Source organism: Syngnathus floridae, chromosome 10, assembly GCF_059516105.1.
Source record: "Syngnathus floridae isolate MCC-2025c chromosome 10, RoL_Sflo_1.0, whole genome shotgun sequence".
Lineage (NCBI taxonomy): Eukaryota > Metazoa > Chordata > Actinopteri > Syngnathiformes > Syngnathidae > Syngnathus > Syngnathus floridae.
In genome coordinates, this window is record NC_142422.1 from 7,163,075 (window position 1) to 7,179,231 (window position 16,157).

General features: G+C 38.8%; 2 protein-coding genes across 7 annotated transcripts in view; both read right to left on the bottom strand.

Annotated features, from left to right (window-relative positions):
- Positions 1 to 1,062: 1,062 nt before the first annotated feature.
- On the bottom strand, positions 1,063 to 11,290 carry sim1a (SIM bHLH transcription factor 1a). Its single transcript, XM_088386957.1, has 11 exons — positions 10,773 to 11,290; positions 8,219 to 8,298; positions 7,467 to 7,571; positions 7,291 to 7,399; positions 7,010 to 7,095; positions 6,726 to 6,925; positions 6,410 to 6,516; positions 6,095 to 6,242; positions 4,213 to 4,378; positions 3,669 to 3,993; positions 1,063 to 3,560 (listed from the first exon to the last, which is right to left on the bottom strand). The coding sequence occupies exons 1-11, from the start codon at positions 10,945 to 10,947 to the stop codon at positions 2,866 to 2,868; spliced, it is 2,196 nt and encodes a 731-aa protein (XP_088243083.1). The 5' UTR covers positions 10,948 to 11,290; the 3' UTR covers positions 1,063 to 2,865.
- A 1,435-nt stretch (positions 11,291 to 12,725) lies between these two features.
- ascc3 (activating signal cointegrator 1 complex subunit 3) overlaps positions 12,726 to 16,157 on the bottom strand; it is a 155,610-nt gene continuing 152,178 nt past the window's right edge. For all 6 annotated transcript variants that reach the window (XM_088386269.1, XM_088386272.1, XM_088386270.1 and 3 more), the window contains 3 exons: positions 15,546 to 15,752; positions 14,523 to 14,698; positions 12,726 to 13,811 (listed from right to left, as the gene is read on the bottom strand). In XM_088386269.1, coding sequence (XP_088242395.1) covers positions 13,688 to 13,811; positions 14,523 to 14,698; positions 15,546 to 15,752 — 507 coding nt within the window. In that variant the 3' untranslated portion in view covers positions 12,726 to 13,687. The remainder of the gene's footprint in view (positions 13,812 to 14,522; positions 14,699 to 15,545; positions 15,753 to 16,157) is intronic.

Genomic DNA, 16,157 nt, shown 5'->3' on the forward strand with positions numbered 1-16,157 from the left:
TTGATCAAAATATCTTTTTAGAAGTCATACCTTTTGTCTGTTTAAAACCCGTCCTACTTGATTATTACTAGTTATAAAGACAAAATCAATTTTAGACAAACCTTTAGGTTTGAACAGGCAGCAAGCCATTTAGGATCAAATCGTCTATTCACGTTCTACCATTAAAGCAGTTATCTGAGGATGTTTTCATTCCAGTTGGCGGTTGCACGAATATTAATTGACAGATATGAAACCTACCCATAAATTATCTGTCAATGAGATTGATGCCATGCTTTACAAAATAAATGATTTCTGTCTTCAACCTCAGTGCAGCCCAATTAGACACGGACAAAAAAATCCCTGATATAACTGCAATGTGGGGTTGGGACAAATGTTTAGAGCAGCGGACCAAGAGAATGATAATACTACACATTCAGGAAACACATCAGTTTTAATACAACTGCATGAAACTGAAAACAAAGGAAGAAAATGTCACAAATGGAAGTCAGTGCAATAATTGTATTGCTTTTAAGAATCTTTTGATTCATGAAATGCTTTTCTATTAGAGTTGCAAAGGTTAGTGAAAAGCTTGCTTGAAGAGGAGAAGAGAGGAAAAATGTCAAGACGGCAAGCTTGTAATGTGCAGGTAAAGGGGGAAGCACCCTAGGGAAAGTGGAGCAGCAGATCAGCCTGGGATGAATAACGCAAACAGCAAACATCCATCAGGCTGATGAGGAGGTTTCATCTCTTACCTCCACATAGACACAAATGATCAAGCTTAATGGAGAATTCTGCTGTATTGATTTTCATCAGCTCTTTATTTGCCAGCGCAGCTCCACGCAACCCGTGCACATTTTAGTGACGCTTTCAGTCTGAAAAAAAAAAATCATCAAATTCAGTTGCAAACATATTGCATTGCTGAACATACAACTGGTATTTTGAGTGATGAATGTTAAATTATGTTCTAGGATAGCAAATTGATAACTGATATGCGCCAAAACCTGGGTTTACAATGGATTACCTAATATGGAGGTGCATGTGAATCTGTCCAAGAACAAAGCATGAAAATTAATCTCTGCAATCTTATTTTATTTTTTAAAGAAACACACTCAGTTGTACACACAAATAAATTTTGGGTTGATTGTAGCAGTGTTTCAATCAATAAAGAAACATTTTGATGATTACATTTTGCTCGTGCAAAAACATGTTGAACCTATCAATTGAGTCTGTTTACAGGACCGCATAAAAAGCTTTGAGAGGCTCAGCACATATTTTTTGCTCATAATAAGTTTACTAAAAAAAGAAATCTGGGCATAAACTAAGTCACAAAGTACTAATTTGGTTGCTTCAGGCATCTTTCACAGTGAAGCAGTTCTTGTTATTTAAACTGGTCAAACCGCTGGCATTGGGCTAAAACCCCATTCTTCTTTCTTCATTTAATATTTTTCCCCCTCAAATCTATACTATTATTAGTCAGTCCACATGCGTGGATGTTATTTATACAAATTATAACTAATGACGTAAAAAGTGATTTGGATGTAGTACAAGGATTCCACTTTACGCCAGCAATATGATTTCACTGCACTAATATAACCATGTTCCATATTTTATAGCCTCATGTTATGTATTTAGCAATTTCTTTAATCGTCTAATTTTGGCAAGGTTGTTAACAAACCTGCGGCGTGTCAAATTTACATGACATGCTTATTTGAACTTTACCTGGACTTAAAATGTACTAAAACAACCCCAACTATGAGAATGACTCTCAGATTGTTATACTGTATGTATGGTAGTAATTTTCAAGTCAGTAATACTGCTTCTACTATTTCTTGGCACTGTTTGCACAGTTACTCCCCCCCAAAATTCATGAAATATGTAAATCCTCAAGTCCAGTACACTGCAAAGCAAAGATTGAAAGCAAATTTAGCAGTCAGTCCTGGTGCGTATTTGAAGGACTAAAGTGTTTATTACGGCCAGCCGCACACTAAGCGATGTGACCAAAAACAAATGAACTAAACAATCGCAAAAAAACTATAAGTGATCCCAATGACACGCTGTAATGGGAAAACCGTGACCTCTGGTGGTCTTACTAGGAAATTTTTTTTTGAGGCACCACATCATAACTGGGACTAGCTCAAACTATGTCAACAAGGTGCGATTATTAAGGAAGAATCATATTGCCCTGGATGCTGTAGTGGATATTATGAGTATCTGAGAGGCTATTGGCTGCACTAGCACATTTTAGGTGACTCGCCACACTTCAATTTTTAACTACAGATACATATGGAATTATAAATAAAATTACACACAACATTTACTGTTACAGCTTGGTATTGGCCTGTTGGCCAACACTTCATACCGTGAAATGTCTTTTTTTGAAGATCATCAATTCAGTTTTTTTTTTTTTTAATTGGCCATTAAATCAGTGAGATTGCAATACTGTTCACCTGCAATTTAAATTTGAATTCATAACAAAACTAGTAGCCAACATTCTACCATTCATTTAAACTACTTTCAAGATTATGCCATTCATTAAAAGTACTTTCAGATTCTCCCACAGTGTGCTAGAATTTATTGGCATTCGGTCGTGTCGCTCTGTGTGCGGAGGGCCTCAAAAGTGCAGTCGAACAGTCACGTATGAGCTCTTATTGTTGGCATATTGATTATTCTTATTATTATTGTGATAATTAGGCAAATCCTAAAATTAGGTAATAACAGTGTAAGAGATTTACACCTCTCAAATGTTACAAGCGGTCTACTAGGACAACATTTTCAACATGATACGCATAGGGAACCAAGAATTAAAGCAGTGAGATTTCATGTGGGCTAACTAGTCAGTCACAGGGGCTTATTGACATCAATCCCAGTGCATATGTAAAATGAGTGCTAGCTGCCATTGGTGATAATGACAGAGGTGCCTTTGTGACCGGGTGTCTGTTCTGCCGGCATGCGGAGGTGAGGGGTCGTGTCCGTGCTGGCAGAGGTGCAGTAGCCTCGGAGACTCTCCTGGTCATAGAGGTGTTCAAGAGCATAGCCTGTCAGGGGATAGGGAGTATGTTTTTCCAAGTATGGCCGAAAGTGGGTGTGGGGTGGATACAGAGCTGGCGCTGGGGTGGGAGAATCTGAACATGGGCCTGGTCGACCAAATGGGTAATGTAATTGAAAAGAGCGTGTGCCCGGGTCTGACTGGAGGTAGTCTTTGGACTTGGTGAGGCTTTCGGACCCTGGACTTAGCCTTGACAATTGGGCGGGGCTGTGCACCGGGCTAATCACATGACTTAAACCGCGACAAACCACAGCCTGTATTGGCTTTTGAGGATACTCTGAGGTACAGCGGTGACCGCTGGTGTTTAACAGTCCGTTGAGCTGGCCCAGTGGAGTATCTGGATGAACCTTTCGGAGCTGAAGCCGACTTTCTTCCGCCTTAATCATATATTGTGTTGCTCGTATTAGTGATCCCATTTTGCTGGGTTCCTGTGGGCTCACACTGAACTGGTCAGTTCGCTGGCGATCTCCTGAATCACTGGTGGAGCCTCGATCTGGAGAGCTCACCAGACTGTCCTCATCCCAATGATTCCGACCTTTGAAACACATAATAAATGTATTCAAATGTTTTCTGACATTGTTGGGCTCAAATCTTGAAGAATGCTGCTTTATGTCTGTGCACTTAACAAAATACAACGTCTTACCATTGTAACTGTGGACTGCTGCAATATGTGGCATACTGCCAGGAGGTGCTCCAAGGAAATATCGCCCTGCCTCACATCGACCCCTCTCACAATTTTGACTTTGAGCATGCACATGGACTTGTTTGTGACCATCACCAGTACGATGCTGCTCTTCAGACACACTGTAGCACAGCGGACCAGGATCAGCAAACTGCTTGTACACGCAGGAGGTGTCCATGCCTTCATTTGTCTCTAGCATCTGTGGGGAGGCTGTGTCAGTAAGGGGGCTACCCCTCCAGGGACTGTCCTGATCGGAATCTGTCCGCTCTGTCTGAAAACTTGGATACTGGGTTGAGAAAAACAAACAAGTAAAAAAAATAATGGTCACATAGTTAGAATAAAATAGGAATGAACTTTGTTCAATTGGATAATGTATAACAGCTTTTCTACATGGTGATTCATGCAAATGTAAACATCTGTCAATATATCTCATAGAATGCCTGTTTTTAAAAAATACACTAAATATTTTTGACACGATAAAAACAAACAAATATAAAATACTCACCTGACTGTAGGGGGAAAGTCTTGCTTTGGTTTTAGGGCGAGATAACCTGCTCTTATTGGCTCTACCTGTCTCGCTAAGACTGCTCAATGTGTTGCTGCTAAAAGGGAAAGAGGCCTTGGACATGACCTGATCCAGAGAGAGCTGGAAGCCTTTATACTCTGTCTCCCTAAATACACAAGAGACACAAGTAGTGTACATAGTTGCATTTCAAAAACATACAATATTACAGTTCATAATTACTTAAAGGCCTATCCCATTGAAAAACACATACAGTATAGTAATTCTTTTCTCTTCCAGAAAAAAGCTCATGAGTATGGTACTGAGTGTTGTGTGTCTATGCGTGACAGCATTAATACTTGGAAGTGTTGGGATGTTCTGAGAGAGCTGGAACGGCTGTTGTGAAGCTTTTTTTTTTTTACCGGAGGGATTGAAGCTAGGCCTTTAACAAACACGACACAGAGGGAAAGCAGACCAATCAAATACATTAGGAGATTAAAGGCTATGTCTTGCTAAATCAGGCCTGTAGAGTGTGGACGTCCTGGTACTGTGAAGAAGGAATTGATTTCTCTCTGAAGAGCTTTATGGATGTTGCCATGGCAAATCAGGCTGGAACAACAGAAAACCTTGGCAGGGATTTATTTGAGACGAATAGTGATCCATTCTTCCTTTGGTCTCAGTGTTTGGTCACACAAACCTGATAGTAATAAAGAATGTGGTACATCCAGATAGATGTAAATCATAGGATTGGACACCCTTCATTTATTCTTTTGCTTAGAATTTGTACTTTAACAATTTTGCCTGAATAATTAACAACTCTGATTTTATCTGTGTATACTACCGGGATCACATCAAAAATCTTCCTTTATGAAGAAGAACCACAAGGATGTCCATGATTTGCACCATTTATCAAACCACTGGCAATGCCAGTAAAAATCAGCCTTCATGGTTAAAAGCTTCCATTGATAAAATGTCCTTACTAGAGCGCTGCATTGACAGGTATACAGACGATAAGGTCATGAGACCTTGAACACACAGTGAGAGTTCACGTTCAGGTGAACTGCCCTTATCACTTCTTACCCGGTTTGAATGTACACAAAGGCTAGTGGACGAACACATTTGCCCCTTGATAACATTCCTAACAAAAGACCACCCCTTACCTGCCAAAGATTATCTTACAGATCTGTGTCTTGTGCAATATCTCTGACTTGTGTTTTATTTTAAACATTTTGTCACATGTCCCAAAAGAACCATACAGTTATTAAATAATAAGGATAAGGCCTCAATTAAAAGACAATAAACACAGTACTTTTCCGGATTTCTGAATTCAGGAGGTCAAATAAAAGTGTGTCATGATTTTGCCCTTGAAAATAAAATAACATATTATATGTTATATGTTACATATAAATTATCAGGATATGCCTTCCTCAGATGAGTGCAGTTCAAAGAAGTTGCAGAGACAGAAAGAGGTGACAAGCATATAATGTGTATTTTTATCCCAATCTAACAGCGCTTATATTTTTGACTGTCAAATGCAATCAAGCAAAGTTGAAACACACACATGCACACACACACGCACACACTATAGTACCCCTGCTCTTTACACACTTTGCAGATAGTGGCGGTGGTCCACCATGTTTGTGGAGTGGTTAGCATGAGAAGATTGCAAACATGCCCCGAGTTCACCCAGGCATGGTGATTCTCAAGGATTTTGATACATGGAGCTAGAGGGTATTACAGCCCCCGTCAATAATACTGAATGTGCAACCCCAATTAAGTCCCAGTTAAGCCATTTATTTGATTTTCTATAATATCTTTCGAATTTATCTTAATGTTGGGGGAAATGGGATACAATCATCATTCTGGCAAATAAGGGGTAACTTACGTGAGGACGTAGTTGACGCTGACGATGCAGTGCGGTCTGGAGGAGCGACTGTTGTGTACGATGGTTGCATAACTCTGAACCCACACCCAGCCACCATGTTTGGCCAAGAAACGATAGTACCGAGTGGTGACTTGCCCTTTCACAAGAACTACAAAAAAAGTGTGTGTGGGGGTTCAGGGGGATGACAATAGCTAATAAATGACATTATAAATAACTAAAATGGTTACCAAGTCATTCATAGAATAATTATTTTGGATGCCTCTTATCTATAAATTAAGATAATATTGTGCGTGTGTTGCGTGTTCAACTACTCACGCAAATGATGTGCACAGCGCAGATGGAAGGAGTCACAGCTGTGGACATGATGATAGAGGGTCTTCTCTATTAGATCTTGTGGCTCATAGCCTGTAAGCTCTGCAACCCTACACAACAACACACACACACACACACATGCACACCCAGCTGTCATTAAGTGTTCTCATGTTGACACGCCATCTAAAGTGCTGGGTTGGAAACAAATCCACTTACAAAGTATTGAAGACAGAAAATGTGGAAATAACACATATACATCAATTTCACTGTGAACCAGTGGTGCAAACATGTAAATAAATAAATAAATAAACTAACATACCGTGAGTCGAGGAAGATGAGCTTCATGTCCAGACTGGCTCTAAACATGAACATGTTGCTATGCAGTTTGATCTCCGTGACCGCACTGGGTGGTAACGAGTGACCGACTGCCACCAGCCCAACGTTCTGATAGCAGCCGTCAAATGGGGACATGTCCAAGCTGTACTGGCGGATTTTCAAGTAGCCACTGCAGTGAATCACCTGGGTAACGAGTGGATCTCCGTTCAATGATGCAATAAGAAAACGATGAGGTCACAGCATAAAAACAACCCCTTTTGATATTACCTTGTAACCGCCACATGTGAGCCCAGCATTCCTTTTAGCAAGGACACATTTCATTCTCAGAAAGAATGAGCGCTCCATCTCATATTCTGCAAGGAAGGAAAAAGAACAAGTATACTCAGCTTACAACTCACTATACAATGGTGCACCATATTAAAAGAGCAAAAAAATAATACATGTATAAAAAAAATTCCACACCGTCATAAATGGTTCTCTTGGTAGTATTCACAATTTAATGACATTACGAGTTCATATCATGTACAGAGTTGAGGCTCATTGTTCACCTTGGACAAAGTGTGAATGGTAAGGCTGGTGTGCTGTGAGGACTGCTGTCATTTCATCATGGTCTGCAGGATGAATGTATTCAAAGATGCTGTTTCCTGTCAACTCTACCTGAAATGCACAACCATGTCAGGACTGTGACACCTCACGTGCGACATAGCAAAGGAGTTAACATTACCTTTGTTAAACCAACCTGAGACAGACCCAAATGGACCGAGGCTGTTTCCGATATGTACATTATTTTCCCATCTGGAGCAACCACAAAAATAAAGCCATCCAATGTCTGAAATAAACAACAGAGATGTCACCATAAAAATCATAACTAGCCAAAGATGTGGCTAGCAATTGTATCAGTATTTTTTTGAAGCTATAATACCCCTTATATTGTTTAAACTGTGACTCAGAGAGGTGCTGTGGAAGCATGAATACAAACCGGACAACACTGTTTTGATTTACAGCATGGATTCAAATGTACAATTCATTTCTCAAAATTTAAAAGTATATTCTTGCCCAGATAAAGACTCCAGTCATCTGTCTTACCTAGGGTGCAAAAATGTTGAATATTTGTATGTACTGTATGTATGTGTTCTAACATTAGAAATATATTTCATAAAGTATTCCTAAAATTGCGTGCCACATGTTCCAAACTGCTATATACTGTATATGGCTTTGCCTCTGGGAAGCCTGCTCCTTTGTATTATTGCTAATGTGAGAGATGATGAGTGCCGTGTGAAGGCTCAAAGACAGATTGTGGAGCGTGCATGACCATGAATGCGCTCAGCTCATTAATGTCTTCAAGCACTTTAAGGAGAGCAATGGGTGGTAAATTGCATCAAATAAGACACCACCTAGTCCTTGAATAATAATAATAATAATAATAATAATAATAATAATAATAATAATAATAATAATAATAATAATAATAACAACCTGTAGAAGGTGTGAACCCAATTCCTGGCTGACCCCATCGAGAGAGCTACGGCTCACATGGCCCCATGACTCACCAAGGCCTGGTAGAAAAATCACACACAAATATAGTTATAGATATTTATAAATAAAAAATCAATAAATAAAAAAGGGTGTTCACAAGCTAACAAAATGTGTAAATAAAAACAGTAACAATAATAAACAACATATAGGGGACAGCAAAGTAATTAATCAACAATATGTATGGCATGCAATGTTGTTGAACAGATGGAAACGAGGGAAGGGAATAAATCCCTTTATAGTGTACTGCAATGTTGGCTGTAAAGTAACCATATAGCCCAAAAAAAAGACCGCATACCCTCAAAATCTCATCTGATTAATATTAGCACATTCAATAAACCTCATCTTTTAACACGTATGAATTCAAATAGAACCCATTTTTGTCTTGTAAATCTATTAGCATAAACTATTCAAGATGGGGAAAAAAAACTTCGAGTTAAGCTGCATGAGGCCCAATACCCAGAGCGGGACAAAACAAACACCACTCCGCGCAGCAGACTTGGAATTGAAATGCAAATGTGCAGCAGAATAAACAGGCAGCATGTGGGGAACACTGCGCTCCATAAAATGGACTTCTCTGTTTGGACTCGAAACACAATCGCATAGCCTCCACTAAAGAAAGGCTGATCGCATAAACACTTGAATTGGATTAAAATTTTCATCAGGAACAAAATAATGAATGCTATATCAACCACAGCCTTGTTAGAAGTTTGTTGGAAGGCAATAATATTAGGTTATTACAGGACTTTTGGTTTCTTTATTTTCTCGCCTAATAAATATTTTATTCTCCACGAGAATTGGATTTGTTTGAATCAACTCCATAAATTAAAAAAAAAAAAAAAAAACGGAGACATTTCAATATACTCCAAGTGGAAACAAGATTTGAAAAAATATATCACGGGACGCCAAATAAAACGGGCGCATTGTTATTTTCGTCACGTAGTTTATTCACAAAGCGGCAGACTGTAAAAGCATGTTTTTCCACTCTGTGGTGAGCCTCATGTTACACAATGAGCAGTTCAAGTGAAGACATTTTATTTTGGGGGGATGATCGAAAAATGCACACTATCCAATAAATATAAAATAGTACTTCGGTTCACTTGAAGAAATTTTATTATTTTGGGATGATCAAAAAATGCACACTATCCAATCAATATAATATAGTGCCTGCCCAACTTGGATTAGGTGTTGATTTTCTTTTTTTTTTTTTTAAATAATTATAACCTTATAAGGTGTTAGTGGAGGACTGGCTTGATCACTGATCAGATTTTTTTTCTGTATAAGTATTTATTTAGTTGCATTTGAGTTTTTAAATAGTTGTTCCAAATCAAAAACAAAACCGTCGCATATCGTATATTTTTGCACACCATAAACGTCGCTGTCACACCGATCAAGTGTTAGTTTAACAAATTTATTCATGTGCAACCGATGCTCAAATTAAGTAAATCCAATGTTACAAAAGGATTGTTTCCCCCAGAGAAGTTTCCTCAAGAACATAGTGATTTAAGTTGTAATTTAACCAAAAAGAAAAGAACAATGGTTTTAAATGTTGCTTGATTGTCATTTTTATTTGTGTGCTGGACATCTGTCATTTCATCAAATCACTATCTCTATCTCTACCGCAGAGGGTTTTCCCACATTAAAAAATTGTGAAATGTGTTGACCAATAATTATGCCACTTTGCGGTGCACATACAGTTTGGCTGCTTTTAGTGCATCCCGTTCATGCAGGTTCTTTGTACGTGCACCTTACACTAAACTAAATGGTGACAATGAACCTCGTGTGCGGCTCCAAGAGGAGTCCCATATGTTGAAGGATCAGACATGACCAAGCTACTAATAAGCGAGGCACTGCAGCAGTCACGCGTGCAGCATGGATCCTCATCAGGGACTCCGGGAAACCACATCATCGAGGCTATTAAATGACTCGGGGTCAAAGGAATTCATGAATGCTATTTAGTTCAAATTTAACTGAAAAAAATATATTGTGCAAGCATTGTGGTTTTTAAGCTCTGGATTCAAATCTCGGACAATCAGGCCAGGGTATTCCCCGTTTCCCGACCAAGCCACTCAATAGTTTAAAGCAAGAGATAACCTATATTGCATGAAATATTTTTTATTTAATTATCATTTTAGTGCGCTATCACTTTTCTATCCATTCGTTGCACTGTACCGTTAATTGGACAGCAATTCGCTTACCCCTCGACGACCGAGGAACTTGTACTTAATTTAAAAAATACATTTATATTTTTTACACACACAATAGCAATACTTGTAATTATTTGTCTCCCTACAACAAATTATTAACAAGTCCCCAGACACATGCATTTTGGAAAAATACAATAATCCAAACTGGGAGCAATAAATTACACTTATACTATAACCATATTATAATTAAGGCAACCAGTTTACACTGAATTTGCTATGTTGTGTTCTTTGAGGGATATCACTTCATTACTTGTCAAACACATTGACTGGATGTAATTCATGAGCCTCACCTTCAGGAAAAACTATCCTCATTTTGAGGTAGCTTGTCGTCAAGCGGATGATGGAGGCTTTATCCAGCTGGGATGTGATGGCCGAGGGGAGCGGCAACAGTTTGGCCAATTCATAAAATTCACTGTTCTCCTTTTCCCGTCGAGTCCGGGCAGCATTTTTCGATTTCTCCTTCATAGTGTCGTTTTTTATTCTACGTAGAAAAGTCTCGCCGCATTCCCTTACAGCAGCGTCGCCCGCGGACGTGTGAGAAGACCCGGCCTCAGGTCCGCAGCAGCAGCAGAAAAGAATTCATCACATTTCCAAGGGATCTTTTGAGATTCTGCAGCGGGTATAAAAAAGTGTTTTCATTATGTGGGATCCAAAACAAATTTGCAGTACACCCTATGACAAACACAAGATATTATTTACAATGCATTCAAATTAAAGTCATTTTCTAGGCTTGTTTCTTACCTCGGCAAAGGCACGTCTAAGTTCTTGCTAAACAGAGCTCGTTGTTGTTGAAAGTGGTCAAAATGTCCAAAATTCTGAGCATCGGCCGGTCCGCATCCCGAGTGAATTAATGGGGCAAAGTAGACGCGCACAAAGATTCTATAGAGCTCAGCTCCTATTGGACAACGGTGCACAGAGCTCGAGTTGTCATTAGCGAAGCGTTGTAGTGACGTGTTGCTGGATGAACGACGATTGGCTATCAAACGAGAGATCTCTGGCCTTAATACCTGATCCCTAACGCGGCTCTGTCCATGCACGCTCAGAACGCGTTTAAAATAGTTGGGCATAAACATTATGGGAAGGAAAAAGAACTGATGCGAGAATGTGGTATCCGATAATAATTTGAAATCCGCCTTTTATTTTGTATATTGGCCAGGCACGCATGAAGCATGTATTCTGAATTCTAGAAATTGTGAAGAAAAGCCGCTTATTTTTTTCCTGTCAACTAAAGACAAAAAATGTCAAGAAGGAGAACGTGTCACAAAATTGTATTAGCCAAGAAACATATAACACAAAGTTCTACGTGATATATACTTTGTGCGCGCACACGCATTTAAATTTAAATGTAAGCAGTTTAAGATGTTAATTCGAATTAGTTATTAAGTGTAGAAATACACTCATTACAATCAATACAACATACAACTATACATAAATTATTGCTGTTAGATTTTTTTTAATGGGATAGCTATTTTAAGAGCAGTGGAAATAGAGCAGGACCAATACTTTCGCTAGAACATCTTTTTTTTTTTTTATTTGCTGATTCATATAAGGCTCCGTTGGATAGAAAACTAGTCACTTTCCGTGTTACGTGACATGTTGACAATGATAGAGTATGTGAATCATTTTGCATTCGTGTGTGCGTGCGTGTGTGTGACAGCACTAACAGGATTCAGCCTGCGGTGAGCAAATCATCAAGGATGCTTGAAGATCACGACGCGTTTGACGCTGCGTTAACCTTCACTTCAAGTTCATATTTACTAGTAATTACAACATGAACTGGAAAAGAGCATAAAATAGTGTAAGATCAACAGGATAAACTCAAAGCAGATATGAGGTGACCAAGATAAGCTTAAAGCTAAAAGATACATTGACTAAAATTACTATAGTTTTTATTTGAATGATGGGCAACTCACCTGAGAGGCTGGGGGTTGCATAAGACCATGGACTGAGCAGGGGTCTCTTGACCTAAATGATCACAGGTCATGAAAAAAGAAAAGAAAAGAAAAAAACCCAGCTTTCGAAACCACAGACTGATAGAGCACAGTAGGGATCTAAGATTTCACTGAGTTAATTAAGTGCATAAGGAAACCTAAAGAATGCAATTTTGTGATATCCTTATATTCATGCATTGGAGTGCTGTAGCACAATTTATGCAATTAACTTTATTCATCCCATTTGTATACTAAACATTGTTGTGGAACAAAGAGGTTTTTGAAGAAAAAAATTAAACCAACACACGCACATACGGAATAACCCCTGCACAAATTCACTCTGCAAATATATTTTTTAATTATCTGGTGTGACAATTATTTTGTCTATTCACAAAAGAAACTTCACATAAAAAGTAAAGCAAAAAATGTCCAAAAGAAGGAGCAGGCAGATCATTACAATGATCAGGATTCGCTGTAATTCATTAACAGCAGTAAAATAAGGTAAAATACATAAAGCACACTTTTCTAAAGTGACAGTAATCCACAATGTATTCAGTTTACGTGATTATTGTTCTAATGATTTTTAGAGGATTTATTTGCTCACCCAGGTTTACACCATTCACTGACAAACATTTACCCCAACCGTTCAATTTTAAATTAACTGAGGATATTTCTGGGTTGTGGACATGGGCTGTCAACATGGTTTTGGGGAAAACTTTCTGGGGGCTGCCAAGTAGGTCAAAGCCCTATGAAACCCCCCACGCCAACACTCAGTATTCTCCTCCCCGTAATGTAACAACATTTTTCATTTGGGTTTAGAATTAACCCAACATGTTTAAAGGTGCTATATGCATGAAATACTTTTAAACCCATGGGTTAAGTATTTGTAGCTCTTCCTCACATGGGAGGAAAACAAGCCCTTCACACATTGATGGCACAGTAAAAGGATGTGCTGGGTTTGCGGTATCTTGCTTAAGGACACTTAAGCAGGACTGAGGTGGACCTAGTACCAACATCTCAACTACGACCTGAGACATGTCATCCCAGATTCTGTACACTATATACAGTCAGGTTTGTATGAAATGTACAGAAGTGAGGATATTTTTTTGTGTTCATTCCTGCCCACATGATCAGCAATCGAAAGTCATGGAGAAAACAATTGTTGGTCCAAAAAAAATAAAAATCACCAAAAGGTTCATGACACCGTGTTTCAGAGAATGTGCTGTGTTGGACTGCTGTTACGTGAGCCAACAGTAGCAAGTGTATCTTGTAATCTAGTCTGTGACCTCTGTGTTGACCTGGGCACTGATGCTGGCTGGTGTTACATTGAGGTGCATGTCATACTGCTGGTCCAGACCCAGGTAGCTGTCACTCATCAAGTAGACTGTGTAGATACATCTGAAAGTACAAGGCAAATGAACAGGAGTCATCTACATGACGGCAGATTATGAAAATGCATGACATTCGTAAATGTAGTTAACAATGACTTAAACTTTCAAACATGGGCCCGTATGGTTTTATGGTGCCAACAGATACTAGTTAGCCTGCAAAGACAACATGAGGAGTCTGTTGGTCTGTTCTAAAAATAGCTCGCCAGTGACACTGCGACTTACGACTGTGAAGAATTAAAACAGAAGACAGATGATAATTATTTGTTTAAACTTAACAAGGTAAGTTACTTAATGTAACAAATAATTTTTTTTGTATTGAAAAAATAGATTGCGTTCAATGAATAAAATGTTGCCTTCACTTAAGCAAATATTTCAAAAAATGACATTTTAGAGCTTTAATTTTATGATACCTGATATTTTTCTCATGTTTATCACACCATCAAAATTTAAAATTAACCTTTGCGTACATGGTAGGAATGTTACTTCAAACATTTTTTGTTCAGTTAATACATATATTATGATTAGAGCTTGAACAATATTTAATTCCTATGGTGACTACTTTGTGTGTTGAAGTTAAAATAATTTAAAAGATAAAACAGCATCACAGACAGCACTTGTTTCTCCAATTTCAGGTCATCAAACCCACATCACAATTTGTGTACAATTAGATGTCATCTTCATAAAGGCTTATAATAATTTTATGAGGATAGACCCTTACCTCCCAGTCTTCTCTGGTGTGTAAAAGGCCATGGACACAGTTGTGTGGTTGCGCACGTATCCGATTCGTTTGACTGCCAGCAACGCCTTTTGATCCACTTCCCCAATGACAAGAAACCAGCCCTCATCTTTCACTTTGGGGAATCTTGGAGCCTGAGCCTTATTGTCCTGCTTCCTCTGTTGAAACAAAGACAACAGTGACCATCTCTAGACCCCTTAAATATAGATAGTAACGTAGATACGTACATACAATACAACACGGCCAGTATTGGGTCAGACAACCCTAAGCCAATGTTCCCAAAGTAGTTTTTTTTTTAGTGTCTGGGACCATTCTTCTGTTCTAACACCCAAGTGTGCCAAAGTTTCAACTGATTTAAGGTGAATTTGAAGAATTTGGAGGCCGGCCTATTTTTATTTTTTTTTTTACATTAAGATGTTCAAGAACAACTCAGGAATCATCAAAGTTCAAGAAGAACTTCTGGTAAAGCGATGCCTCTGATGACGGTGAAGCAAGGTTTACAACGTCATATAGACTGAGAGGGTACTGACCACGAAAGAAGCCCGCACTCTGAAATCGACACCTTTAAGCTTTACTGAAATTTGCAGCTGCTCACATGGAGAAACCAAATGCCTTCTGGACAAAGGGTTTTATGGTCAGACAGGACAAAAAATAAAGTATTTTGGCACAAGGACAAGATGTATGTTTAGATGAGTTGAGCTATAAACCTCAGGACGGTGTCTTTGAAGCACTATGGTGGTAATATCATGCTACAGTGGTCCTAGTGCACTGCGTATAGTGGATGAATGAAATGCAAAATCTTTGAATTCACCTTAAGTTACCAGCGAAACAGCTAACATAAATGTGTGTTCCCAAAATATAATTATCCCACATATCAAACAAAATTGGTTTGTGAGTGTTGACCATAATTCTACAATCATTAAAAGGCCAATAGCAGGGAATTTCTCACCTCAGCTGATGGTTTGGTTTATTACAGGTTAAAAATATACAATCAGCTATACTGACCCTCTGCTGGCCCTGGTTGATGCGTCTCAGTGACACTTGAAGAACATACTCCTGGTCAGCATGGACATCTAACCAGCTGCTTGCCTCCCTCAGGTTTCCTCCTGCAGCGGGCAGGTGGCGCTCTGTTTGTTGTTGGCTCTCCTCCCACCAGCCCTTGACACTTAATGCGACCTCCAGCACTGGAAGATGACTGAGGAAGGCCCACATCTGACCAAGAGGGGGGAAAAAAAAAGTCATGATTGCAGTGTTTATGTGTTTGAACTTGGGGTATGAGCACCTTCACATTCTTTTCTCCATTAGTGGCAAAAAAATACCAGTAAACCAAACTCTAACATTTTGTTGACATAAAATACAATGAGAATGACAGCAAAACATTAGCCAGATAATCAAATGTCCAAAACACAAGACTGGCATCAATAATTCCCCAAAATAGAGTTTTCATAACTAGAATAAGGGGGCAATAAATATAAATGTGTTTTCATCCATAAACAAATAATGACAACTGTAACATAAAATGTGAAAAAAAATGAAGTGCTGTGAATACTTTCCAGTTGCACGGAACTTATATCCCCAAGATTCTACATGAATATAAAATATACAGTATGAGCTGAC